The sequence below is a fragment of the Marmota flaviventris genome, chromosome 2, assembly GCF_047511675.1.
Source record: "Marmota flaviventris isolate mMarFla1 chromosome 2, mMarFla1.hap1, whole genome shotgun sequence".
NCBI lineage: Eukaryota > Metazoa > Chordata > Mammalia > Rodentia > Sciuridae > Marmota > Marmota flaviventris.
In genome coordinates, this window is record NC_092499.1 from 132,986,063 (window position 1) to 133,012,786 (window position 26,724).

A 26,724-nucleotide genomic window follows, 5' to 3' on the forward strand; every position below is an offset into this window, starting at 1 on the left:
AAGAGCAGAGGTAAGTAAGTCCTCTGGGATCCAGGAGCAAGTTAGTGCAACCGATGGGGACCAGGCAGATGTTCCCTTCACTGCCTTCTTAGTAGTCCCCTTACCCTGCGGGTAGGTCTCCATCCATGAAATCCCCCAGAAGTTTGCTTATTTAATGCTGGGGTGAATTGATAAGGTCACATTTCATCTTTTGGGAGCTCTGCTTTGCTTGAATGTGAGGGACAAGCAATGTCCACCAGGAAAAAAGGAATGAGCTTAGCTTAGTTGCAGAGCAGGAATGACCTCCTCCCATGCCCCCACCCTCAAGAAACCAAGGAGGAAGGACCCTCTCACCTGGTCCCACATCATTAGTTCATTATCCAGGAAAAGCCTGTGCCCAGAGCCTAGCATGACAGGGGCAGAAGTGGAACTCAGCTAAGCCCCAAGCAGTCAAATTTTTTTTGGTGTATTTTTTTTCTAGTCTATAGACATATTGCCCTATGGGTAGTGGCGGGTTTCCTGCATATAACCATTTGTGATAAGCTATTGAAAAGCACCTCTTGTTTAGCTGTGATTCTTACTGAGGGTACAGTGTTGCCAACTTCTTAGTGAAAGATCCATCTTGAATTCCATGTAGGAAGTTAGGCTGACATCAGGCAAGCCAGATCTGGTTGATGGTGATACATTAACATTTATGGAGTGTTATTCGAGACAGTCACTTTGTGTCCATCCAACAGCTTTCTAGGCACCTTGTATCAGCCTCCATCTTAAAGGTGAGAAAACTGAGGCTTAAGTTATTACACGATTGGCCAAGTTTGCACACAGCTCTGAAGTGGCAGATCTGAGATTTAAATTGGAATCTATTTTGTGATTCTTGGTGCTTAGTTAACACACTGTTAAATATTCATGAGGTTGGTGGTTAACAAGTATCTCTTTTGAGCTGAATTAACACTCTGAACTAGTGGTTTTCAAACTTAAGCCCACATAGGACTCATTTGGAGGATTTGTTAAAGCAGACTGCTGGGTCCCATCACTAAGATCTCTGATTTAGCAGTTTGGTAGGTCAGGAGTAGGGCTGAAAGTCTGTAATCTGGTGCCGACACTGCTGGTCCAGGATACTTCCACGAGGACCATTGCTCTGAAATGATTTGTAACTCTAGTTTGCATCTTCAAAACCACCAAGCACTGAGGCTCTACACCAGAGTTGATCAATAGCAGTTTCCACAATGAAGGAAATGTTCTAGATCTGCTACCCAATATGGCAGCCACTAGCCACCCATGGCTGTGGAGCACTTAAAATGTACCTAGTGCTACGCAGAATTGGATTTTAAATTTTATTTCATTTTAAATAAGTTTACATAGCGTGTGACTAGTGGCTACTGTATTGGCCACACAGCTATAAACAAAAAGAAAGTTAGGGATTCAGGTGGCTAAGTTATTTATTCCTGGGCTTAACCTTAAGTGAGTATTTAAGAGTCGGCTCTTCCTAGGCAGCATCTGGTTTGCTGGATGAGTTATGCTCATCATTTAAATTTCAGGGCCTGTTGCCTACCTAGGGTGATGGGACTGGGGATCTTTGACAACTGGGGTCTTACCTCCGTTTTCCTCCAGAACCAGCACAATGCCTGCTCATGGGAGTGCCAAGATCAGGGTGTTAAATGAATGCGAGAGAAGAACAGCTTCAGAGGGGTATTTTTCACAGCTGCAGTTGGCAAAGGCTTTGAAGCCATGGCTGATTGGGTGGTGTGATAAGGAATTTGAAGTTGATGGCACAGCAGGATCAGACAGGATTCCTTCTCATATGGGTGGGCATGGGGCAAGTACCCGTGGGGAACTGCTGTTATCACATGGAACAGCTGTATTGCTCTTCTTGGCTCTGCAGGTGGCCCCCCAGTGGGAATTTCCCATATTAAAAGAGGTGTATTTTGAGGGGAAGATAAATGAGGGTACCTGAGATATGAGTTTACTATTCAAACTCTGACTTAGGTGGTACCTCAATTGAAACAGAGGCAGGAATGCATGGACCGAGTTTCTCCTCTCGCTTCCTTCTTCCCATTTAAGAAGGGTAACTGAGAAGACAACACATATGACCATAATTTGGGGTCAGAAAGTGAACCACTACCAGATATGGGTTCAGATTCCATTAACTTGCTTCTGATCACCCTATGGGCCTTGGTTTGCCTATAAGGTAAAATAAGGAAAAACAGGACTGGATTAGTTCTCTGCCAATTGAAATGTGGGAGTGTCTTAGAGGTGCAGAAAAAGGTGAGGCAGATCATGTCCCACCTCAGACCTGCTTCATGAAAAACTGCATTTTCCAACTTCCCCAAGTGATTGTTGTGCTGGCTGTAATAAGTGTCGTATCCCTATCAGCTTTACATTCTGTGAATCTTGAGTCTAAATTGCAAATTATTTTATCTTTAGGAATTAAAAGCATGATTTCTGGGGAAGAGATCAGGCTTTAGAACATCTCTAGGGGTTTTGTTCTTTGCCACAGAGAAAGAAGTGTAGGTGTGCTTTCAGAAGAAAGTGAGCTCCAGGAAGCAGTCTGGAAGATATACTCCAGTTTGCAGAGGCAGAGGGTCTTCCACTTACATCTTCCGAGGAGCAGGGTGGGGTCCGTTTCCTTGGGTCCTTGGTACAGAAGCTTCACATGTCCTATCAATGGTGACTCCTTTCAGAAAGGGCAGATGGGAAGGATCTCAAGGCTATAAGAGCTTCCCCAAAGAACTGTCTGCCTATGGTCCAGAAGGGTGCTCAGGTTGTCTTTCCCTGGCACCTACTTCTTCCTGGGGGTGCTACTTTAAGCCCAGCTGACCAGAGATATATATTTCTCTGCTAGAGAAAAGCTGGGCCTTAGAAGGAGCAAATGACAGGCTAAGGAGATGGCTATTCATTACCTGATTTAGGAGAGGAGCTTGGTGGTCCTCTAGTGCATGTTAGAGAAGGATTTTTGCTTCGCCATCTGTCAGAGGAGCTTTTTGTACTGGAGGAATGAGATCTCTGGACTCTGCCTTCCAGTTTTTCCAGTGGCCACTGGGATAGACTTATTGGATACCCAGAATGGGACCATAGTTGTCCTGTGCAGGTGACCTGGCCCACATCAGCCCCACTGGGCCTATCAGGAAATATGGCATAGATTTAAAGGGACAGAGAAATCTTTATCTAATGAAAACTGGAGGTCACCAAGGACTCCCTGACCACAAGAGAACTGGAGGGAGATTTCGTCTCACCTTTCCCCCAGCACAACCCCAGCTGATTTCAGGATCACTATCTTGTCTTCAAGGGGAAGAAAAATGACTTGTATCCCACATTTGCTCTTCTTAGTATGTGAGGATAAGAGGCAGGTGAGTGTGGGGTTATTGTGCCCATTTACAGAGGCCAGACCACCTGGGTGGGCCAAATCCTGATGGAGCCATGTACTAGCTCTGTGACCCTCAGCAGAGCCTAAGGCCCAGCCCAGACCTACAGAATCAGAATCTGCACTTAGTCAGCTCTCCAGAAGATGTGTGTGCACACTAGAGTAAGCACGTGGTTGGATGGCCTCTCATATGTATTCCAACCAACTCCTGTATTCAGGTAGCCCAAGTTTATATTGCAAATAATGTAATCCTTAGGAATTAGAAGCTCAATTTCTGGCCTAACTCAGAGGTGTGTTGCTATAATCCCATCAGGAGGCTGAGGCAGGGGGAAACAAGTTTGAGACTAGCATGGACAACTTGGCAAAGCCTCTGTCTCAAAATAAAAATAAAAAAGGCTGGTGTGTAGCACAGTGGTAGAGTGCTCCTGGGTTAAATACCCAGTATGAAGAAGACAAAGAAGAGGAGGAAGAGGAGCAGGAGGAGGAGAAGGAGGAAGGAAGAAGAGGAGGAGGAGGAGGAGGAGAAGGAAGGAGGAGAAGAGGAGGAACTCAATTTCTGAAGAGCAAGATTTGGACTTTGCCATTTATTAACTGCATGACCTTGACCAAGTCATATACTTTGTGCCTCAGTTTCCCTATCCAAAACTAGTGATGATAATAACAGTCAGCCCAGAAGATTGCTGTGAGTTGACAGGCTGGGCCTGGTGGTGCACGCCTGTAATCCCAGCAGCTTGGGAGGCTGAGTTAGGATGATTGTGAGTTCAAAGCCAGCCTCAGCAAAATTAAGGGGCTAAGCAACTCATTGAGAACCTGTCTCTAAATAAAATACAAAATAGGGCTGGGGATGTGGCTCTGTGGTAGAGTGCCCCTGAATTAAATCCCTGGTACAAAAAAAAAAAAAAAAGACTGAGTAGACAGGAAGGGTGGTGATGCATGCCTACAATCCCAGCTACTTGGGAAGACAAGGCAGGGGGATTGCAAGTTTGAGGCCAGCTTCAGAAACTTGGCAAGACCCTGTCTCAAAATAAAAAATAAGAAGGACTGGGAATGTAGCTCAGTGATAAAGTGCTCTTGTGTTCAATTCCTGGTACCACTCCCCTCGCTTCCCAAAGTGAGTACAGCAGTGCTGACACTGCTTAAATTATTTTGTTTCAATTCTTATCATCATCATTGCAGGTGACAAACATGTGAGCTTCAGAAAGATCAACTAATTTACTCAAGGATGCTATCTTTGTTTGTGAGGTGTGTTAGTATCCCCCCTGATACTTCCCACTGCATGTAATCCAGAGGCCAGGCATATATGAATGATATTTGTTTTTGAGCTAGCACATTTCAGTTGACACTCACAACAAAAACTCTTTATTATGAGCATAATTGTCTTCATTTTAGCAATGAGAAGATGAGACACAGAGAATTTGAGGGAACTGCATAAAGTCACATAGCAGATGAGTTTGAAATCAATCCTGGGTTTTCAGATACAAATCTCTCAGACTCTTTTTTTTATTTTTTTATTTTTTTTAATTTTTTATTGTTGGCTGTTCAAAACATTACATAGTTCTTGATATATCATATTTCACAATTTGATTCAAGTGGGTTATGAGCTCCCATTCTCCTATGCCCCTGAGTGTCCTGGATACCAGGAGCTTGTACTGCTTGAGCACTGACCATAGCTTGGACCCAGTGCTACATGATCTTCATATGGAGCATTTAAAAAACATTCTCCCGACAATTATAGAATTTAATTCCAGTTTTACATATGTAAGAAAGTGAAGCCCAAGTGGTCATGTGGATTTCCCAAGGAAAGCCTCATGGTTGGGATTTAAGACTCTGGCCCCCCACGCCAGTCTCTAAGCTGAGCTGTGCCTACGTTTGCCTAAAGTGAGAATCACCTTCATGCGTGTTTTTCAGGGAGAAGCATGGCTGTTACTGTGCTCTCTCATCCCAGGAAACAAACCTGAGCCTCCAGATGACTCTGCAGGCCTCTGCTCACCTCTTGCCTCACAGTTTCCTCTGACCCTTTCCCCTGCCCCTCCTCCCTTTCTTTCATGCAAATCCTGCAGAAAGCACTGGCTGCTGCAGCCCCCTTCACGACAGACATTCTCATCCCTCAAGACTCAGTGCCCCAGGGTGTGCTTTTTATTTTTTTATTGGTGCATTATAATTATATGTAATACTGGGATTCATTATGCTATATTCACACAAGCATGTAACATAATTTGATCATTCTCATTCCCCAGCACCTTTTCTTTCCTCCCCCTCTCCCTTTCCTGATACCTTTGCTCTACTCTACTGGTCTCCTTTCTACTACTACTACTACTATTATTATTAATTATTGCATTATAATTATATGTATAAGCAGGACTGGGATGTGCTGATATGAATGCTGTTGCACAAGTTTTTCTGGAGGTTCTTCTAAATCTCTGCTTCTCTTCCCCATCTCCTCTGGCTCTGCAGGTCACAAACCCTAAACTGCAAGGCAGCTGTGGCTGAGGCTACTGGAAGAAAGTGCAGAGACTCAGGCATCTGGGACTCCTGGCAGCAGGAAGAGGAGGGACATGCACCAAGCGTTTTATGCTCCCACGGCTCCACAGCCCTGGAAGGCCTGTCAAGCACAAGACTTGGGGATATTGAGCTTTTGAAAAATTTGGGCTTGTAATAGTGAAGATTTGTGGGATTGGCCTACAGTTGGCTTTCAGAAAGTGGTGTCTATTTTCTTTCACACCAGCTTTGCTAAAGGAGTTCACTAGAGTCTTCAAGGGACAGGCCAGCTCAGGCCAGTGTGACCTGATCTCTGAGCAGCTGTCCAACCTTGCCAGGGCAGTGACCAGCCAGTCTGCAGCCCACGGCTTCCTGGAGAGACTTCTAGTGTTATTACACTGTGTGCTTTTCCAAGGCCTTCAACAACTGGGACCTGTTTCAAGGCCATCTTACCAGTGAGAAGACGAATCCTAACTCCTGCTGCCAGAAAGCTTGTAGAAGCCATTTGAGAAAGCTGCCCTCCCTTGGAGAACAATTCCCAAGAGAAATCTGGGAGCCTTTGAGGATTCACAGAGCATTTCTCAAATTGTATGTGCTAGGTGCCAGAAGCCACCCATGGCAGAAAAGTGCAGATGACCACTCACTCAACAATATCTGGGTGGCTCTTTGGACAAGAGGGTTCCTCTGCCTCCTGTGGCTCAGAAGCTGGCCCAGAGATGGGGCAGAAGGGCTCTCTCACTAGTGTTAGAAAAAGGGGCTTTGAGCCCTTTTCTTCCTCCAAGTAGAATTATTCATCCAGAAAGTGAGTTTGATTTCATCTTTGAAATGACCTATGACACAATCAGAAGATGTTAGACCTTTAACGTCATCAGATTTCCCAGTCTGTACATGGGAGTCTGCGGCCCCAAGAAAGTGTGTTGATGAGGGTTGCTGGCAAGTCCAGGCTGGAGGCATGCCCCCATTCAAGCTGCCCCCACCCAGATTCCTCCACCAAGTAAAGATGCGGGCCTGTGGCCTAGAAGTCTGGGCTCCCTTGGGGGAGGACTGTGTGGTGTGAAGCTCTTTGACAGCCAACCACAAACTACCCTTGGTTTTTCTAGACTGAGATCTGACAGTAGAGCTCTGGCTTTAGCCTGAGGACCATGAAACACTCCTGTCCTTGGTGTCCTCTCCTTTCTATTGCTAACAGCATAAAAGCAAGCACTCTCCTTTGGGGGCCATGGGAAAGGCGCCATTCCCAGAGGCTGTGATGCGAGACCTCTGTGATCTGGCTGAAACGCAGAATGGGCCCTGTTGTTCTCTATAGATGGGGCCTGAGTCAGGCAGAGTGCCCATTAAGGGGATACCGCGGCATTGATTCTGAGAGTATTGCTTCTCCCTCTCCTGACCTCCCCAGGCACACCTGTGTGGGAGGGACCAGGCAGAGGGCCCAGTGTGCTCATTTCAGAGTCTTGCCTGTCCCAACTCACTGAGCTCACACAAAGGCCTTCACTCTGAACTGGAAGGTCAGGGGCAATCAGATTTGTGTATCAATGGGTTTGAAGGGAGGAGACTGTGTTGAGTGAGATAGATTTCTCAGTGTGGGAGAATGAATATCTGTTTCTGGGCCCAACTGTAGTTATACTCAGTAAAGGAATTGAGGAGGTGGCATAGAAGCCAGAGCTGGCCATTCCCAAAGCAAAAAATATGTAAATTTTTCTGAGGGACATCACACTCTGAAAGGGAAGTTGTGTATCTTTTTATTTTTTTAACTCCTGTTTTGAGATTTACCTAGGTTCACTTAGTGTATATGAGTAGAAGGAAAAAATAACAATGTCTTTTATACAATGAAATCTTAATCAAATAGAAGTTGAATTCTCTCTCAGCATAAAAGTAAATCCATCACTGAGGGCTATTTTTGTTTGACACAGGGACAGGGCCTAGGTTTTTTTCTATTTACTTGGTGTTCTCATACATGACTTCTATTATGTGGCCCAGTAGAGCTGCAAAAGATACAGCCATCATATCTATATTCTAGCTAACAAGAAAGAGGAAGGAAGCAAAACAGTCTTCTTGATCTTCTGTTAAGCACATTTGCTAAAATCTACAGTACTTCTGCTGTATTGGCAGAACTTAATTCCAAGACCACAACTAATGCAGGAGAGACTAAGGAATGCAATCTTTATTCTAGGTGGACATGTACCTAGACAAAAATCAGGGATTTTGTTACTGAGGAAGGTAACCTGTAGGTACAGACCTAGATTTCCAATATTATCTTGTAAGACTAGCTTTAGAAGCATAGACTGATAATGGAAAGGTTAGAAATCAGCTAGTCTACATCCTCATTTTTGCAGATGAGAAATCCAAGACCCAGAGAAGTTAAATAAATCACCAAGATCACACAAAAAGTTGGTGGCATGAAATTTTCAGCTCATGTTCACTGGGAGTGTTTTTGTTCTCTATTTCTTAAGAAAAAAAGCTTCATTTTACAAGGGAGGGAGCTTGAGTGCCAAGGATAAAATTTCATCCATCACTCAGCCCCTGAGCTACAGGACACAGGTAGGACCATGGCAGGGTTTGCATGCCCCAATCTGCTCAGCCCTGAGTCCTGGCATCCGAAAAAGCTGCTGGTGAGGACTCTGGGACTGCCAGAGTGTGCCCATCCTAGCACTACCCTGTCCCAGTCTTTATGTGTGCATGTGGCTTTATCTGTCTCTGTGTCTGCTCTGCCTATTGTTTCCAAATTGCCTAAGTCACACAACAGACTTCTGTGTGTTTCCATTTCAGGGAACACCCTGCTGGGATGGGAGCTGCCAGAAGACTGGATTCCTTCAAGGCCTTGAACTTCAGGGCTGTGCTGACCGTCAGCTGGCTCATCCTGGTTCACTTCCCTGGGGTCACATCCACAGGTAAGCCACTGAAGCACCTGGGCCTTCACATTTTAGCATGGACATGGAAGTCAGTTCTCCTCTTTAGGGGAGGAATGGGAGAAGGGATTGTAGGGGTGGGGTCAGGGTGGCTGGGCTCTGGCCCATCCTTATTAAACTCCTTGATCCCAGGCAAGTCTCATCTTGGGCTTTCATCATCCACAAAATGATGGGGTTGGTCAAGAATCAGGGGTTGCAAACTCAGTGTCTGCAGGAGCCAGACATCTGACATAAAGGAATGAAGCTGGCTGGGTTGGGACTGTGGTCACCTGAGTGGGTGGAGACTCCTGTAAGACACCCTCTCTTCAGTTCTGCCAATTGCTACCACATGGGAAGGCGGATTAATTGTTGCAAGATATTCTGAATTTCCATGAGAAATCAGAATCATTAATTCAAATTTTAAAAATCACTGTAGGGGCCAAGAAAAAAAAAAATCACACATCTGAGATGCAGTTTTCCACCTCTGTCTGGACCACCTGAACTCAGTGTCCCCTTCCTGTTTGTGTCATAGGATGTGGTATATTAAAGTGCTTTTCAGCTCTGATGCTCTGAGCAAGGACCACATTTATTTTTCTAGCTCAATATCTTCAACTTTTTCCTCTAAGTGGTTTTGAGTTAAAATCCAGAAATGTAGGTTAAGTTCGCTTGGGCTGTAGGAAATAGAAATTGAATAAAGCAAATGTAAGGCTGAAGATATGAGAGATAGAGGACAATTTTAAAATTTCAAATAGGAGTTTAGAGCACAGGTGGTGCATACCTGTAATCCCAGCATCTCAGGAGGCTGAGGCTGGAGGATCTCAAGTTCCAGGACAGCCTGGGCAACTTAGTAAAACCCTGTCTCAAAATTTAAAAAAGGACTGGGGATGTAGTTTAGTGTTACAGCATCCTGAGTTTAATATGCAGTGCTACCAAAAAAAAAAATACATTTGGACAATAAAAGAAGAAGCAGGATTGTGGAATATGTGGACTGCACTGCGTGCACACAAATAAACAGGTGTTTCTCTTCCATGGTAGTCTTGTCAATAGACCACCTGGCCTTCCATAAACTGTCTTCTTTGGTTCCTAAAGTGATAGCTCTGATGGGAAGAAATAAGACTGTCACTGGACAGTGTGAGACATCCTGATTTTGTAACATCAGGTTTCTTTTATAGAAAATTTCATAGACATCAATCTCAGAGGTCCTGTAAGGCATGTTTCAATTACAAGACATGACAGGGAAACCTAAAGCCCAACATCTCCACCAGGCATCAAAATAAAATATTTTCAGTTCCTTCTAGTTTAAAGGTCATTTACCAAACAGGGGACACTTTTGTTGAAGAAGTGTTGCTTGGTAACATGGTTTATGGAGTACCATCTTTCTCATGTTTCCAGGGGAACAGAGCTAGAAAATTAACAAAAGGTCAAATTTTCATGCAATAAATAAATAAATAAATAGTGGGGGTGGGGAGGGGAAGAGTTTTGTTAACTCTTTAAACACTGCTTTCCAGAGGACAGAATGTTTGGAATTTAAGAAATCTGGATAAACTTTAGATTTTAGAATGTCCTGGGTAGCCATCTGGTCTACCCTTCATCGTGAAGAGGGAATCTAAACCCAGAAAAACTAAGTGACTTGATTACACACACATGATGAACTAATGAAAGACATGGGACCAGACTTCAGGGTTTCTTTCTCCTAGATCAGGGCATCTCTCTGATCTCTGGGATCTTGCTTTTAGCTCTAATGAAGAGGAGACAAGACCATGAAGATGCACAAGCCACTTATGGCCTGTGTTAATCCTTGCTTGGTGATGCTGGTGCATGGGAGCAGTGACATCTTTTTTTCTTTAGCAGTGCCAGCAGAGTGCCCTGACAAGAACCCTGAGCTGCAGCCCTGGAACCCTGGCCATGACCAGGACCACCACGTACACATTGGCCAGGGCAGGATGCTGCTGCTCACTTCTTCTGCCACATTCCATTCCATTGACATTTCAGAGGGAGGTAAGTCAGTCTCTCCCCTCCACAACCCCTGAGCCTTTGCAGGTTGTGAAGACTGTAGATGGACAGAACAGTGCTACATGCTTTGGGTTTATGTTGGAGCATCTGGGTTTATTTTGTTGTTTGTTATTTCCGATCACCATTAACTCTGAACACTTAAGAAGGGCTTGTTAAAAGACCAATTTTAGTAATAAGGGGTATATGAGGAAGGACTTCCTTATTGGTGCTCTGAATAATACTCATTTTAACTGTCATTGAATGTAGGGCATGCAGTGATGCAGTAAATAATGGGAAGGCATTATTTACACACTGCAAAGCAGTGTAAAATTACTTGCAAGGCAGCTAACACAGGAGTGTTTGGAAAATGTACCTTTTGACTGCCTAAATTAGATGGGGGACTTAGGGATTTTGCCCTTGGCTCTACTGTGACCTTACTCTTTAACACTGGTGTCCTTACCCTCTTCCTACCTCTTTAGGCAAGCTAGTCATTAAAGACCATGATGAACCCATTGTTTTGCGCACCCGACACATCCTGATTGACAATGGAGGAGAACTGCATGTTGGGAGTGCCCTCTGCCCTTTTCAGGGCAATTTCAGCATCGTGTTATATGGAAGGTGGGAAGATCCATCTTAGGGGTCAAATGTTATTCTTGTATCTGATGGGAGGGAGACTTTCTAAAGGAGAGAGGTAGGCAAGAGAATGAGATAAGAAATGTTCTGTCTTGCCAGATCCTAACTGTGAGCTAGATAGACATGGCAAAGTGTGTGAACTGGAAAAGCCCATGTGACATTTTACTTATCATGGCCTGAAGGCTGTCCTTGTGTCACAGAAGTCCCACCAGCCTTTCAACTGCCTTCCAACCTTGTCACGGTTTAGGGAAGCTCTTACAACTTATTTAATAAGTTATGATGGACAAGATAGAGGGAAATATCATGTGATGTTTGCCCCTGATTGTGGCCCCTCTTTAAGCAATTGAGAGTTCTTAGTGATAACTGGGAATATGCCAGGGTATGCAGTCCAGGCCCAGGTGGTCTATATAGATTAAAATATGAAACACTTAGAACTAAAAAGAAGTGGCAAAATGTAAACTTATAAGCATTTCTGTTGGCCTTTTGGGCTTCCTATTTGTCTGGCTTTGAAAATCAGGTTGCATCCAGGCATGGTGGTACACTCCTGTAATCCCAGTGACCAGGGAGGCTGAAGAAGAAGAATTGAAAGTTCAAGGCCAGCCTGGGCAACTTAGTGAGATCCTGCCTCAAATTAAATAAATAAATAGAGCTGGGGATGTAGCTCAGTGGTAGAGCACCCCCGGGTTCATTCCCCTGTTCAAAAGAAATAAAAGGAGAAGAAGGTCAGGTTGCTACAGCTGTATTACTAACCCCATGAGATCATTAAAAGCATGGCTTGCTCTATGGTGCCATGTTGTGATCCTGGAAGCAGTGGTGGTCCTCTGTGGGTTCAGCATCTAGTAAAGATATGAGTCTGCAACTCTGGAAAGCTTTTCTCCTGTAGGGCTGATGAAGGTGTTCAGCCAGACCCTTACTATGGCCTGAAGTACCTTGGAGTCGGTAAAGGAGGCACCCTTGAGTTGCATGGACAGAAAAAACTCTCCTGGACATTTCTGAACAAGACGCTTCACCCGGGTGGCATGGAAGAGGGAGGCTATTTTTTTGAAAGGAGCTGGGGCCACCGTGGAGTTATTGTTCATGTCATCGACTCCAAATCAGGCACTGTTGTCCATTCTGACAGGTAAGATTGGCCTTCACTTAACACTTAACACTAAACATTTAACACATGTATTCAGCACACGTATGTTGAGCATGTGCCCTGGCCATTTGCTGCTCTGGAAGTGGATGTATAGCAGTCAAAGAACAGAGTCAAAGAACTCTGTTCTCAAGAGTTATGTCAGCCAGGCACGGTGGCACACACTTATAATCCCAGTGGCTCGGGAGGCTGAGGTAGGAGAACCACAAGTTCAAAGCCAGCCTTAGCAACTTATTGAGACCCTGTCTCTAAATAAAAAATAAAAGGACTGGGGATGTGGCTCAGAGGTTAAGTGCCCCTGGGTTCAATTCCTAGTACAAAAAAAAAAAAAGAGTATGTCCTTCCCAGGCATTTGCTTAATGTAGCTGAGTTTAATAGGAACAAGTTTAATAGGAACACACACACACACACACACACACACACGTGCCTGAAACTCTAGTTTCAGATTGTGTTAATTGACAATGGGAGAAAAAAGTCATAGGGAAATAGTAAAGAGTTACTGGGGAAGGATACTTGGGTAGGGTGGTCAGAGAGAGCCAGTGTAAGGAAACAGCAGTTGAGTTGGGAGCTGCAGGGGAAGGATGCATGGGGAAAGTGGTGAAGACAGAGAGCACCAAGTACAAAGGGCCAGAGGTGCAAAAGGCATGATGACTTCAGAAGCCAGAAAGCCAACCAGAGGGGTGATGTGCAGTGAGAGATGGAAGAATTGCAAGCAGTACCAGAGGTTTGGATGTGAAGGGGCAGGTATAGGACCTTGCAGGCCACAGTGACGGGGTGGGTTTTATTCTCAGTGGTATACAAAACCACTGAAGCCTTTAAGAAGGAAAGGATCATGTTTAAAAGAATGTTCTGGTGGGGAGGGGGCATAGTAGAGGATAGGAAAGGCAGCAGAACACAACAGACACTAGTATGGCAATATGTAAATCAATGGATGTGTAACTGATGTGATTCTGCAATCTGTATATGGGGTAAAAATGGGAGCTCATAACCCACTTGAATCAAAGTGTGAAATATGATATATCAAGAACTATGTAATGTTTTGAACAACCAACAATAAAAAATTAAAAAAAAAAAAAAAAGAATGTTCTGGTGACTATGCAGAACATGGATTGATGGTGGAGGGCAAAAATAAACACAGAGGTGGTTAGGAAGCTTCTATAGTGGTCTAGGCCAGACATGAAGGACTCTGGTGGAAGCAACAGAGATGGGGTGGATGAACTTGAGAGGGATTTGGAAGGCAGAATGGCAGTCTCTGGCCCTTTCCCCTCACTCTCTTTCCCAGCTCTAGGGTAAGCTAGCCTGCCCTCAGCCTCCCTGGGACTCTCATGATGGCCCTGCAGAGGCTTCGCCTGGCACTCAGAGGGAAGGACACAGCTGAGGTGGACAAGCAGAGTTATCCTTGGTGCTGCTAGGGGAGACTTAGGGCTCATCAGGAACAGGACTGTGAGTGGCAGTGAAGGCAGCAGGGACCAGCTGTGGGACAGCAGCAGGTCTGGCAGGAACCATAGTGCTCACTGGTACACATGGGATAACTGGAACTCATCCCCTGGTGAATATTAGTGACCATGTAATCATTGGACTTGCTCTGTGAAAAATACTGTGTTCAGCACTTCACTGCTCTATATACTTTAATCTTTATCTTTATAGAAATTCTGTGATGAGCTGTGCACAGTGGTGCACATCTGTAATCCCAGCAACTCAGGAAGCTGAGGCAGGAAGATTGCAAGTTCAAAACCAGCCTCAGCAACTTAGCAAGGCTGTGACTCAAAATAAAAAATAAAAAAGACTGGGGATGTGGCTTAACCAGGCATAGTGGTTAAGCCACTCCCTCCCCCCCAAAAAAATTCTGAGATGGGTTCTGTTATTACCCACATTATGCAGATGAGATGATGAGACTCTGGTGAGGCTCAGTTTGCTTAGAGTCACAGGTTGGCGAAGATTGGAGCTGGGATTCAAACTCTTAACCACTCACTGAGTTATCTCCATGGCTCCCTGGGGACAGTCATCTGCCTTTGCCCTGGCTGAGCAGCCTGCAGGTGAACCTGGGATACTCACAATTGACACAAAGTACTTCTAAGGGCTTCCGCCTTCATCAGGGGAAGACAATCTCTTTAAGTGGAGTATCATTACAGATAGCAATCTAACTTTCAATTAAATTCATTATTGAACTATATAATAAGAACTTATCTGGAGAGCTTCTAGGAGGTTACAAAGAGAAGAATGCCTGCCTGCCCCAAATCTCCTGTGCTTGAAGTATGTTGGAGACCTCCCGGATCTGATAGCTGAATGTATGAGTACACACACACACACACACACACACACACAAATGCAGACCAAAGTCACCTGAAAAGGCTACTTCAAGGAGCAGGAACCTATGTTGGTACCTTGGTTCCTGAAAGGTAGTAAGAATTTGATTAGGTATAAAACAAACAGAACTGAGTGAGTGAAGACAAGAAAGGGCGTATGGTCCTAGTCTCTGCAAAGGGCTCTCCCTGCAGTAGATGACCCCGGGGGAAGGGCAGTGGGGACTAGAGGATGAGGCAGAGTTGAGCCAGGTTATACAAAATAGCTGAAGGTAAGTTTGGTGACTCAGGACCACCTCTTTTGCTACCATTTGCACCACACCACCACTGCTTTACTTTTTCGAAGTCTCCTTAGCTATTCACACTGGCTTATTTTTCTAGATTCATTTTAGAGCTATTTTGTTTTTAAGTTCCAAGACAAATTCCTTCCATTGTAATTGCACAAAATCTTCATACTTATGTGAGTTGGGATTGTTACTAAGTTGTATTTCCTTTGTAAATTCTTTTCACCAGTGGTGTACATTTTTTAAAAAATCTGTATTTCATGGATACTTCATGTGTATGACAACAGATTATCTTCATTAACTTTGAGATGACTGACTCTTACCGGGGGTTGGTGGTATGAGCCTATTGTTCCAGATACTCAGATGGCTGAAGTGAGGATTGCTTGAGTCCATGAGTTCAAGACCAACCAGGACAACATAGCAAGATCATTATACCATCTCAACAAAACAAAACAATGTAGTTAGTGATGATCAGTTGTATAATACTGTACCTATAGTCAATGATATTGTATTGTAACACTTAAAACCTTGTTAAAAGGATAATTTCATGGCAAAGGTTTTACCAGAATGAAGTAAAATAATTTTTTTAGAAAGGATACAGGAAAAAGGAGAATGAAACAATATCTGAAACAGTTAAAGTTTATATCACTGTTACTCTCTATTGTCAAAACCAGAGATGACCCCTTTATGATTCTAGCATGTGTTAAGCTTCTGTAGGTACAAGATTTGGGGTAGTCTCCAGGTCATTTGCAAGAATTTTGGAGGAGTTGTTTCAGTCTGGATCAGAGAGAGAAATCCCTGATGCTTGTGGAGTCTGAGCTATCTCCTAACACTAGGCTCTGCAAGAGGCATGAACTGCTACCTCTGTCATGAAAGGGGAACATTAAAGATCTTGACCCTAAGTGTATGACCTTCTGAAAGTCCCAGGGCTCAAGGTCCACACTACTATAGACATTTCTTTGATATTTTATCCAATGAATGATCATATGATTAGAATCATATGATTCTTGGATATCACGTTATGGTATGCAAAAGAACTAAATTTACCTGAACTTTATTTTTGCAGTACTGAAGATTGGACCCAGGGATGCTCTACCACTGATATACATCCCCAGCCCTTTTTAAAATTTTTTGTGCTCTGGAACAGGGTCTTGCTAAGTGGCTTAGGGCCTCACTAAATTGCTGAGGCTGGCTTTGAACTTGTGATCCTCCTGCCTCAGCCTCCAGAGTTACTGGGGTTACAGGAATGCATCACCATGCCCAGCTTTACTTGCTCTTTAAAGAAAAAGGCTTCATTGTTTACAAATCCCAACCTGTGGGATCTTTGGATGGCATATGAAATGCTGTATAGGTCTCTCTTCTTTTGATTGCTGTGACGACTATTCAAATTCTTTCTCTCTGCCTTTTATAGATTTGATACCTACAGATCCAAGAAAGAGAGTGAACGTCTGGTCCAGTATTTGAATGCAGTGCCCGATGGCAGGATCCTTTCTGTTGCAGTGAATGATGAAGGGTCTCGAAACCTGGATGACATGGCCCGGAAGGCGATGACCAAACTGGGCAGCAAACATTTCCTACACCTGGGATTCAGGTACTTCCCATCACTTCCACCTCCTCCAAACACCAGAACACTGAAGCACCCCCATCCCACCAAGAATTAACCTTTCGTTTCTTCTGCTCTCAGGGATACACCACCCACATAATGACCTTGGAGGATTCAGGGACATTGTCCATCTGCACTGGACATATTCAGGGATTGTTCTTAAGGGGAACCTGGTTTTTCTTACAAGCATAGTCCACTGTAAAAATACAAAAGTCTTTGATTTTCATGAACTCATTCATTCAGTCAGCCACTTACAAAATATTAGAATGTCTACTGAGCATAAGAGCCATGCCTTGGTGGTGCAGTTGACTTTCATTTTCCCTTTCTTTAGCAAAAGATTCATATTTTACCTTGGGGATTGGCAGACAGTTTTTAGAGATTATGCAAAGTATCTCTGCCCAGCCAAACACCCAAGGAAAAGGGGTTATCTGTCCCAGGGTTATTTGGAGACTGCAATGCTCCACCCTCTAGCTCCTCAGATCTAGGGTGAAATCAGGGGTGGGCCAGAATCTTTTCTTCTCAGAGCTCAGCAATTTTTCTAGCTGGACAGAGATTCCCTGGGTAAGGGAGGGGTGCTCTAGGTTCCAGGGTGCATTGTCTAACAGCCCTGGGGCTGCTCCTTCTGGAAGGGAAACTCAAGCAGGAAACTCATGTAGCCAAAGATGACAGTGATTCTTGGCGCTGTGAGACTCCTTTGTTAGCAAACACTACACGCATTTCCATTCCATTGTTTTATAAACCAAGAGGACAATTTATTAATTTATAGTAGGAAATAGAACCAAAAATGACTGGTTACTTAGCAGAGCCTCAGCATAAGATTCTAATGGCTCAGGGCCCAAGGTCTGGCATTGGGTGGCCTGGATTGAAGTCTGGGTTGCACCTCCTATGAGGTGTGACTACAGGCAAGTGACTCATTCATCTTCTCTTTGCATGGTTCCTCTGTAAAATGGGATATCTCAGGAATTCTCAGAAGACTTGCTGGGAGAAGTACATGTGATAATATTAACAAAATATTTGCCTGGTATAGAATAAGCACTTGATAAATGTAAGCTACTATTCTGACCTTAGAAACAGAAACCACAGGAAGGATGAGTCCTGCCATGTTTTATCATGTCCAGTTTTCATGGGCAAAGGAGACAGGAAAGCAAGAATTACATATATACCCCTCATTTGTATGAACACATACTTTTAGTGATAAGATCAAAGCATTTAAAATCAGTAGAAGCACTGAGACTTGGACCCTTCCTTTGTTCGCTAATTTAGGAAATGGTTATTGAACAGAAACTGGTGGGAGGCAGTAGGTTAGACCAGGTGTGCTAAGCTCTGAAGAGAAGGCAGAGGTGAATGGGAAATGGTGATAGGGCTTGAGAACAAGAGGATAGAGAAGTTAGTTCAGTGCAGATTTACAGGTAAGAGGAGGCCAAGCAGGTGCCCCATAGGCAAACTAACAGCTAGAGAGGCTCTTCCAAAGAAGTGGAGGAGTCCAGGCCGCTGCACTGTATGTGAGCTAGTGAGGGCTGAGGAAAAAAGGTAGGGGAAGGCACAGAAGGATCTTTGGCTCTGTGATAAGGAGCTTGGTTTTTGTCCCAAATGCAGTGGGAGCCATTGAAAGATTGAAGCAAAAGGGTGGATGTAGTTGAACCCTCAACCTCAATTAAACAACATTGAATAATGACTTACTTTCCAAGATAAGCAATCCAAACACAAATAACAAAAGCTATTCAACACCTAAATCTATTGCTATGTCATAGTAAGGGAGAGGCTACTGTAGGAGGAGAAATTTCTTTCCTCTTACCTTTCTAAAATCTTGGTGGAGCCCCTTAAAAAAAACTGGTTAACAAGAGAACAGCATACAAATGTCTTTCATATAATAAATTTTACATTTCCTTCTAAAGGAAATGAAGGCCAGAAGAAACAGTTCAACTGGAGTGTTTTTATACTAGGTTTGATGAAGAGTCCAGGAAACTGAGATAAGACAAAGGTTATCAGCTCAGAGTAGAGAACCAAGGGGAAGCTGAGCAAGGTCTTTCTATTAGGATTCTTCTTGGCATTCCTCTGCTTTATAGATGAGGATGCTCCTTTCTTCAGGCATAGGGAGGGCACCCCTCACACAGGGGTTTGTCACCTGCTATAGGGGGGAAGGGCAGGAAAAGTCAGGGAGTCATTCCTGCCATTTCTCAATTTCTTCACCTTAATGTTGAACATGCCAAGGTGCCATATTTTGGGGGCAACTTATCCTAAAAAGTCTTCCAAACCCCATCACTGCATTAGGCATGATGGTGAACACAAAAATGGGTAAGAAAACCTCCCTGCTTCTACAGTGCTTGTTTTTGTGGAGGAGAGATAGCGTACAATTTCCCAAAATCATAAACCTTCTTTTTCTCCTTTCCCTTCCCATTACGAGTAAGAGACATTTGGTCCCTCTCCAAGTCCCAAAATGTGTGGCCAGGGTGGTCAGTCACATTAGCCTGTGGCATTTTCCTCGAGCTCAATTCTTAGGGGAGATGAATATGAGAGAAATAGCCTTCCTCTCTTGGATCACGCTTCCTAAGCGAACCACAGCACTTGCTTCAGGATGTAATTGAGCTTGGCGGGTGGGACGGTTGGTCTGTTGGCCTGTTTGTTGATTTGTGATTCATACCCATCTACTGCCAGCAGGGAGTTGAAGAGACTCACAACAAGCAGACACTGGCCTAGCCAGGCATCGAGGAAGTTCAGGCAATTGCTTATAAAGAAAGACTCCTGTTTCCCTGGAAGAGGGAAGCCCCTCAGCAACAGGGAGGGAGGCTCTGACACTTGGGGCTGTTTCTGTTCTGCTCCCAATTCTGGAGAAGTTTATTTTTTGTGTGTTTTTGTTTCAGACACCCTTGGAGTTTTCTCACCGTGAAAGGAAATCCCTCTTCTTCAGTTGAAGACCATATTGAATATCATGGTAATAAGTGGTTGGCGAGAGGACTAGTACCCTCTTGTGTCTCTCTGACCAAGAGGCTTTGGTTCTTTCTGAAGGACTCACTTCCCTCAGAGCATGGCTGACTATCTGCCAACACCTTGTTGAGTGTCCAGCCACTTGACTGTGTTACATGGAAGTGACAAAGGCCTGTGTTGATTGAAGTTCAACCATAATGTTTTTTATTTTCTAAGATGTCATCATTGGCTTATGATAGAACATAGACATGGCGTAGAAAACAAAAGAACTGGGATGGAACCAGCAGGGGTAATATTTTGAGCTAAAAAGACCTGTGGGTGGTCTCCAACACAAATGCTTGTCTCTCTGCTCGGTGAAGGTTGTGGGAGATGCTATGGTTCTAACCTCTGGGGCAGTGCAGGGAGCTCAGATCAGGAAAAATAATGGGGCTTCAAAATCTGAATTTGTGGAAATGCTACAAATGAATTTTCAAAACTGAAACAAAAGAATGAATAATGACCTTCTTTCCAAGTGAAAGAAATGGCCTGATTAAGGAAAAAAAAAATTTTTTTTCTTAAATTGTTCAAGATTTATGGAATAGAGGTTTTCTGTGCCATAGAGCTCCAACCTTCTGAATCCAGGCATCTGTTTGGTTGCTAAAGCATCTAATCTCTCTGACAGGACACCGTGGCTCTGCTGCTGCCCGGGTTTTCAAACTGTTCAAGACGGAACATGGGGAATATTTCAATGTTTCTTCATCCAGTGAGTGGGTTCAAGGTGAGGAGTTTGAGACAGCCTGGTAAAGCTTAACACTGGATCAATGGCCAGGAGTCGTTGTGTGTAGAACAAGGTATTTTCTCTTAGGAAGTCCATAGGAACACATGGTAGAGTCGACTAAAAATTTGTAACTTAACGGTCAATCACCCAAAAGAATGTTTTCCCACTGGTTAAGATTTGTATTCCATCTCAACAGGGGTCCATTTTGTTTAGTTTGTTTCATGGAATATTTTTCTTATGTCAGGGGATGGTGTTGACTAGGAATTATGAACCTAAAAATGAACTTGGCTTTCAAATAGTTCATACAGCTGGGTATGGTGGTTTATGCTTATAATACCAGCAGTGGCTCAAGAGGCTGTCAGGAGGATTATAGGTTCAAAGCCAGCCTCAGCAACTTGGTGAGGCTTAGTTAGACCCTGTCTCAAAATAAAAAAATAAAAAGGGGTGGGGATATGGTTAAGCACCCTTGGGTTCAACCCCTTATGCCAAACAAAAACAAAAACAAAAAACTCTAAGTGGCCCATACACAGGGGCTACAGAAAGTAGCAATCCTGGTGGATGCTTGGATGATGGGTTTACAGATGGATTTTATTTCTCCCTTTATGTTTATTTGCTTTTGCAGTAACAAGAAATATGTATTACCTTTATAAAAAAGAAAGTCAGTAAGCAGTGTTTTTAATTAAAAGATGAGAGAGTCAGGAGAGTTGGCAGATGGTTTAGGAGCCCCCTTCCCCCAGTCTAGCTCAACTATGGACAGATGGCCCTCAATTCCTATTGTGCCAGGAGTGCTTAGGACCACACTGAATGTGACTGGCCTCATGAACAACTTTCTGACTGATCCTGTCTTCACTTTCTGCCTAGATGTGGAGTGGACTGAGTGGTTTGACCATGATAAAGTATCTCAGACTAAAGGTGGAGAGAAAATTTCAGACCTCCATGTTGCTTACCCTGGAAAAATCTGCAACCGTCCCATTGATATACAGGTACAAAACTCCTAATCAAGGAAGGCTTTATTTTTAAGAAGTCTCTATAGATCATAAACTTGGGGCAGTGTGACTGTCATGGTCCTATGAGGTAGGTAAGCCAGAGAGTATTATTTCTACCTTAAATATTGAAAACAAGGCTCATTACCTGTCCAAAAGCTAGTACTACCAAACTCCCAAGTCCTGCTTCTGAGTCTCTTCCCCTCCTTAACTCTTTTTTAACTGTGTGAAATGCCTTTCAAGGCATGGACTTCGGTACCCAGTTCACTTCTTTACTGGTTTCCTTTGGGCCCTTGACTGCATGGAATGCTGCTAGGATTTGGGGTGCAAGCTGAGCCCAGCCCAGAGAATAAATATACTCACAGCCACAGCCATATTCTCCATTGAGTTAAATAAAAGCCAACATCCAAAGAATGAGCACGGTTCGCTTAGGATCTTCCCTTGGAGTTTATTCTATCTAAAGGAGATCTTGACCTTTCCTGTTGGCTCCATCAATATATTATTAAGTCAATTCACAGGGCTTTCAGTTCACTAGCTAGACAAGTGGGACATTGGGCTCTATGGACATCAGGAAAGGCAGGAAACACAGGCAAAGTAAATGGGTTTCATTAGAGGCCACTTAAATGTTCAATATAAATTAATTAGAAGTCATTTGAGAAAGGCTACCACCACCCATTTTATTCTCTTTCAAGTCAATAAAAATACAGTAGGCCTTTTAAATCTATCGGTTCCACATATGTTAATTCAACCCACTACAGATACAAAAAAATTAGGAAAAAAATTGTGTCTGTATTAAACATGTAGAGGACTTTCTTTCTTGTCATTATTTATTAAATGATGGAGTATAACAACTATTTACACAGCATTTACCTGGCATTAGGCATTAAAAGTAATCTTGAGATGATTTAAAGTCTATGGGAAGATATACATAGGTTAAGTTCAAACACTATATCATTTATATAAGGTAGCTAAGTATGGGCAAGTTTTTGTATCCACTAAGATTTGGCACCAATTCCCTTTAGATACCTGGGACAGCTGAAAGTGACCAATATTTGTACAACATTTTCTCCCAGATCATTCAACCAGGTCTTCTCACTGTGATTCCCCACTCCCCATGTATGTCTGGGCATAACTTTGGCTCTCTGCCTTGCACTGGAGGAGGGACCACTTATCCAGGGGAGACACTCTGTTCTGACTTAGCAAAGGCCAGGGAAACCTTTCTAATTATTTGGCTGAGGTGCCCCCCTTCCCGTGGCTCCAATGTTATTGAGAAGGATTTACTCAGATTAGGTTGAAAGTAACAGACTCTTCTTGAGTCCAACAGAATCAAAAAGCTCCCAATTCCCCTAAAGCACATACCTCCCAGATTTAATTGTAATTTTCTTTTGCATCCTTGAACATTACAGCTTTAATTCTGAAATAGCCATAATCTTATCTCTTGGGTTCACTTGACCACAGGAAGTCTATTCCTTTACCAGCCTCCCCTCTCCAAATAGTTCTGGAAATCCTCAAAGAATGCTTCTCGGTCTACAAATCCCTCCTGATTTTGGCTCTGCCAGCCGTCTGGCTACAGACCTTGTTAATTGAAAAACTATTTCTCTGTGCCAGGAAAATAGCTTTCCCAAAACATTTCCCATTTTACCATCTACTCTGTTCCCAGCATGATATAGGCCCTTCCCTCAGTGTCCCAAAGCACAGTTAAATCTAGGCTAAAAGCTCACTGGGCAATCCCTTCCATGGGGTCCCACCTTACAGTATATCAACACCTTGCGTAGCCATAGCACACAGCCCAGCCTCCTTCAACAAAAGGGGATACACTTGACAATGAATCCAAGTTTATGTTATCAACAGCTTGAAGTCCAGAGAAGAACAAAAGACCCAATGACAGTTGTTTCCCTCACCAAGAGGCTTGGTCACCCTTCCTACAATGGGCATTCTTTAAAACATTTTGTTAAGTGTTGTAGCACCCATTATTCCAAAACTCCCAATTCCAGAATAGGATCTTGTTTTTTCCTTGGCAAAACCAAGGCCGGTTGAGTTGTTCAATTAAAAACCTAAGAGTCGGGGCTGGGGATGTGGCTCAAGCGGTAGCGTGCTTGCCTGGCATGCGTGCAACCCGGGTTCGATCCTCAGCACCACATACAAACAAAGATGTTGTGCCCACCGAAAACTAAAAAATAAATATTAAAAAAATTCTCTCTCCTCTCTCTCTCTCTCTGTGTCTTTGTCTCTCACTCTCTCTTTAAAAAAAAAGAAGAAAAAAAAAAAAACCCTAAGAGTCACATATCTCCAAAGGTGAACCTCTTGAGTGTTTACTCTGCAATTACATGACCCTAAGAGTGAGTGTCACCTTAAACTTTGTGCCAGGTGACTTGCTCACAGTCCTAGCCATACATATCAGTATAGTTATTTAATTTAGTGCCTCAGTTTCCTCACATGCAGTAGTGAGGATAATCATTCCCTCATGGGATTGCTTTGTGAATTTAATGCAACAATAAATGAAGTACCTGAATCATTGTAAGTGTCCTGTGCATACATTTAATATTATTTTAATTGTTAATTATAATAATTATTACTCAAGAGCATAAATAACAATTAAATTATATCTACTAAACCCAGCCATGGTGGCACAAACTTATAATCCCATTGACTCAGGAGGCTAAGGCAGGAGAATCACAAGTTCAAGGCCCTTTGAAAGTTGGGCAATTTTGCAAGACCCTGTCTCAAAATAAAAAGTAAAAGGAAATGGGGATACAGTTCAGCGGTTGAGCACCCCTGGGTTCAATTGCCAGTAGCCCCACCCCCAAAACAAATTTATCCAGAGCAAAGATTCTTTTCACTGAATGGTGATAGATTCCTTCTTATTCTTATCTGATACTAAGGTCATTTCTTAGGTTAAAAAAAGGAACAACAAAAACAAAACCCTAGCAGAATTGAGTAAATGTTCTCTTGAAATTATTGTTGGACTTTGTGCCTTGAAAAAAATGACCAGCTGTGTTGCATGATGTTCTCAAGCCCAGTCCTTAATATTACGGGGTCATCTGAAGGAGGCTCAGAAAACTGATCAGGTCAGAGGAGTTGGGCTTGACAGATGACCCTGAGCTCTGAATTTGCTGAGTTTAGCCATTTCCTCTAGAAGAACCAGTTTATACCCCTGTCTCTCTGGCTGCCACAGAGACCACCCAGATGATGGGGTGTTGGGGATGATTACAATGAGAGTGTGACTTATAGGCAAGAGCTGAATTTTAGCTGTGAATTTTAATTGTGCACATCTATGTAACTCTACATTCCAAGCCAAGGACAACAGATCTCTTAGGTTCAAAACGTTTCCTAAAAAGTTTTTTAGTTTTTGAGGTTGACTTTATTTTCGCTCCCTATTTCTCCATCCCTGGTCCTTTTGGTTTCTGGGCCAGAGACTCTGACAGCTGCAGCCCTTGCCTTAAATTGCATGTCTCTGAATGACAGTCACAGTCTTAATGCAGACACACCCTAGCTTTGGGATGAGCCCCAGCTGACAGGGATTGTGCCCTACTCTGAACCCACTCTTTAAATTCTCCACCAGGCCTGTAGCTTCTGGTGTGTCAGTCTCGCCCACTGCAACTCCACTCTTGCTGGGCCCTGGGCTGAATGCTGGGGGCAGGGAGATGGGCAAAAATCAGCTCCTTGCTTCCCAGACCCTGAGGCAGTGGGAGGAAGAGGTATGCATGTGAGGGCAGGAGTAGGAGGAGCTTAGAAGCCCCATTTGTTTGGCTCTGTCACTTGCTGGCTTTGTAATCCTGGACAGGTTACTCAGTCTCTCTGCGTGTCATTTTCCTTATCTGTAAAATGAACAACAACCTCATGGTTTTCCTGTGAGGTAAAATGAGGTATACGTGAATACTTAGCTCCTTATCTGCTAGAGTGGTTCTCAAACTTCATTGCCTATTGATCTGGGAAGCTTTTAAAAGCCCATATGCCTGATGATTGTGTCTGCTGCATTGAGGATAGAGCCTGCATGTAAGGATTTTTAAGACTTCCCACTCCCATATGCCGGGTACAGTGGCGTACACCTTTAATCCCAGTGATTCGGGAGGCTAAGGCTGGAGTATCACAAGTTTGAGGCCAACCTGGACAACTTAAAAAAACCCTGTCGCAAAATAAAAAATAAAAAGGACTGGGGATGTAACTCAGTAGTGTAATCCCCCTGGGTTCAATTCTCCATGCGATAGGGCATACCGTGTGGGCACCAGTGGATTGAACCTAGTGAGTACTCAGGAAATAAAAATCCACGCCTTGCATGGTGCTGCTGCTGATTGTACGTGTTGTAAGAAGAAGCTGACCCAGGTTCTGAGAGCCTGCTTATTGTAGATGCTCTATAAAATGTTCACCAATAAAGAGCAATTAACTAAGTCACTACTTTGGGTTTCTAGTACTGTAGGACCCTAGGCATTTATCCATTCAGAGACATCATGGTGTCTTAAAACTCATGTGGATAATTGTCAGGATAATAATCTCAGGCCACTGTAAATTGTTTTGCAGCAGGGACAATTTTAGACTTGCAAGTATATGCTGAGAACATTAATCATCACCCTTCTTTACAAAAAAAAAAAAAAATGATTTTGCTCTGTAATTTCCCTGCCATTCCCAGGCCACTACAATGGATGGAGTTAACCTCAGCGTTGAGGTTGTCTACAAAAAAGGCCAGGATTATAGGTTTGCTTGCTATGATCAGGGCCGAGCCTGCCAGAGCTACCGTGTGCGGTTCCTCTGTGGGAAGCCTGGTAAGTAGCTCCCTATTTCCTTTTTTGGGGACAGAAATGCAACCCAGCCTTATTCCTTGAGCCAGCAGTTCTGCATGGTGAATTTAGATGCCTAGATCAGCTGCCTCTGGGTGTCACAGTGACACAGTGCTCTTGTTATACACCTGATGCAGAGTGCTTTTATGACCCAGGAGAAATGAGAGGGTCCTCAGAGTTGGCAGGAGACAGCAGAGCCTCACCCTACCCATAACCCTTTCTGCATGGGCCTGGTCCACAAACGTACAGGGTGCAAATGGACAAAGCAAATTCCCTGCAGCCCTCCCCTGAAGAGATGTGTAGATTGTTGCCTATTTGGGTGCCATTATTTTAAGCCCAGTTCCCAAGGTGCTTGTTAGAAGTGATTGGCAATGGCCAGTTTGTCCTGGGAGGTGCTTGGTCTTCTGCAGAAGGTAGTCATTAAGGATATGACTTCTGTAGGGGAGAGACAGCTACTGTAAACAATAGTTGAGAGGAGCTATATTTGTTTTACATCTTGAGCAAAGTGGGTGTGGTGAGGTGGCCACATTTAACTCTAGCTAAGAAGTTAGTGGAAAATTCCCCTGCCCAGAGCTAATGAATGGTTCTTTTCTGGTCGAGGTTTTATTGACTTCAAAAACCTGTACCAAAA

The 26,724-nt window shown here is 43.6% G+C and overlaps 1 protein-coding gene across 1 annotated transcript in view; it reads left to right on the plus strand.

Annotated features, from left to right (window-relative positions):
* Positions 1-8,600: 8,600 nt before the first annotated feature.
* Cemip (cell migration inducing hyaluronidase 1) overlaps positions 8,601-26,724 on the plus strand; it is a 75,177-nt gene continuing 57,053 nt past the window's right edge. Inside the window, exons 1-9 of the mRNA XM_027922386.2 lie at positions 8,601-8,706; positions 10,555-10,701; positions 11,175-11,313; positions 12,212-12,448; positions 16,462-16,641; positions 19,515-19,585; positions 20,240-20,335; positions 21,197-21,318; positions 25,946-26,078. Of these exons, the coding sequence (XP_027778187.2) occupies positions 8,601-8,706; positions 10,555-10,701; positions 11,175-11,313; positions 12,212-12,448; positions 16,462-16,641; positions 19,515-19,585; positions 20,240-20,335; positions 21,197-21,318; positions 25,946-26,078 (1,231 nt within the window). The remainder of the gene's footprint in view (positions 8,707-10,554; positions 10,702-11,174; positions 11,314-12,211; positions 12,449-16,461; positions 16,642-19,514; positions 19,586-20,239; positions 20,336-21,196; positions 21,319-25,945; positions 26,079-26,724) is intronic.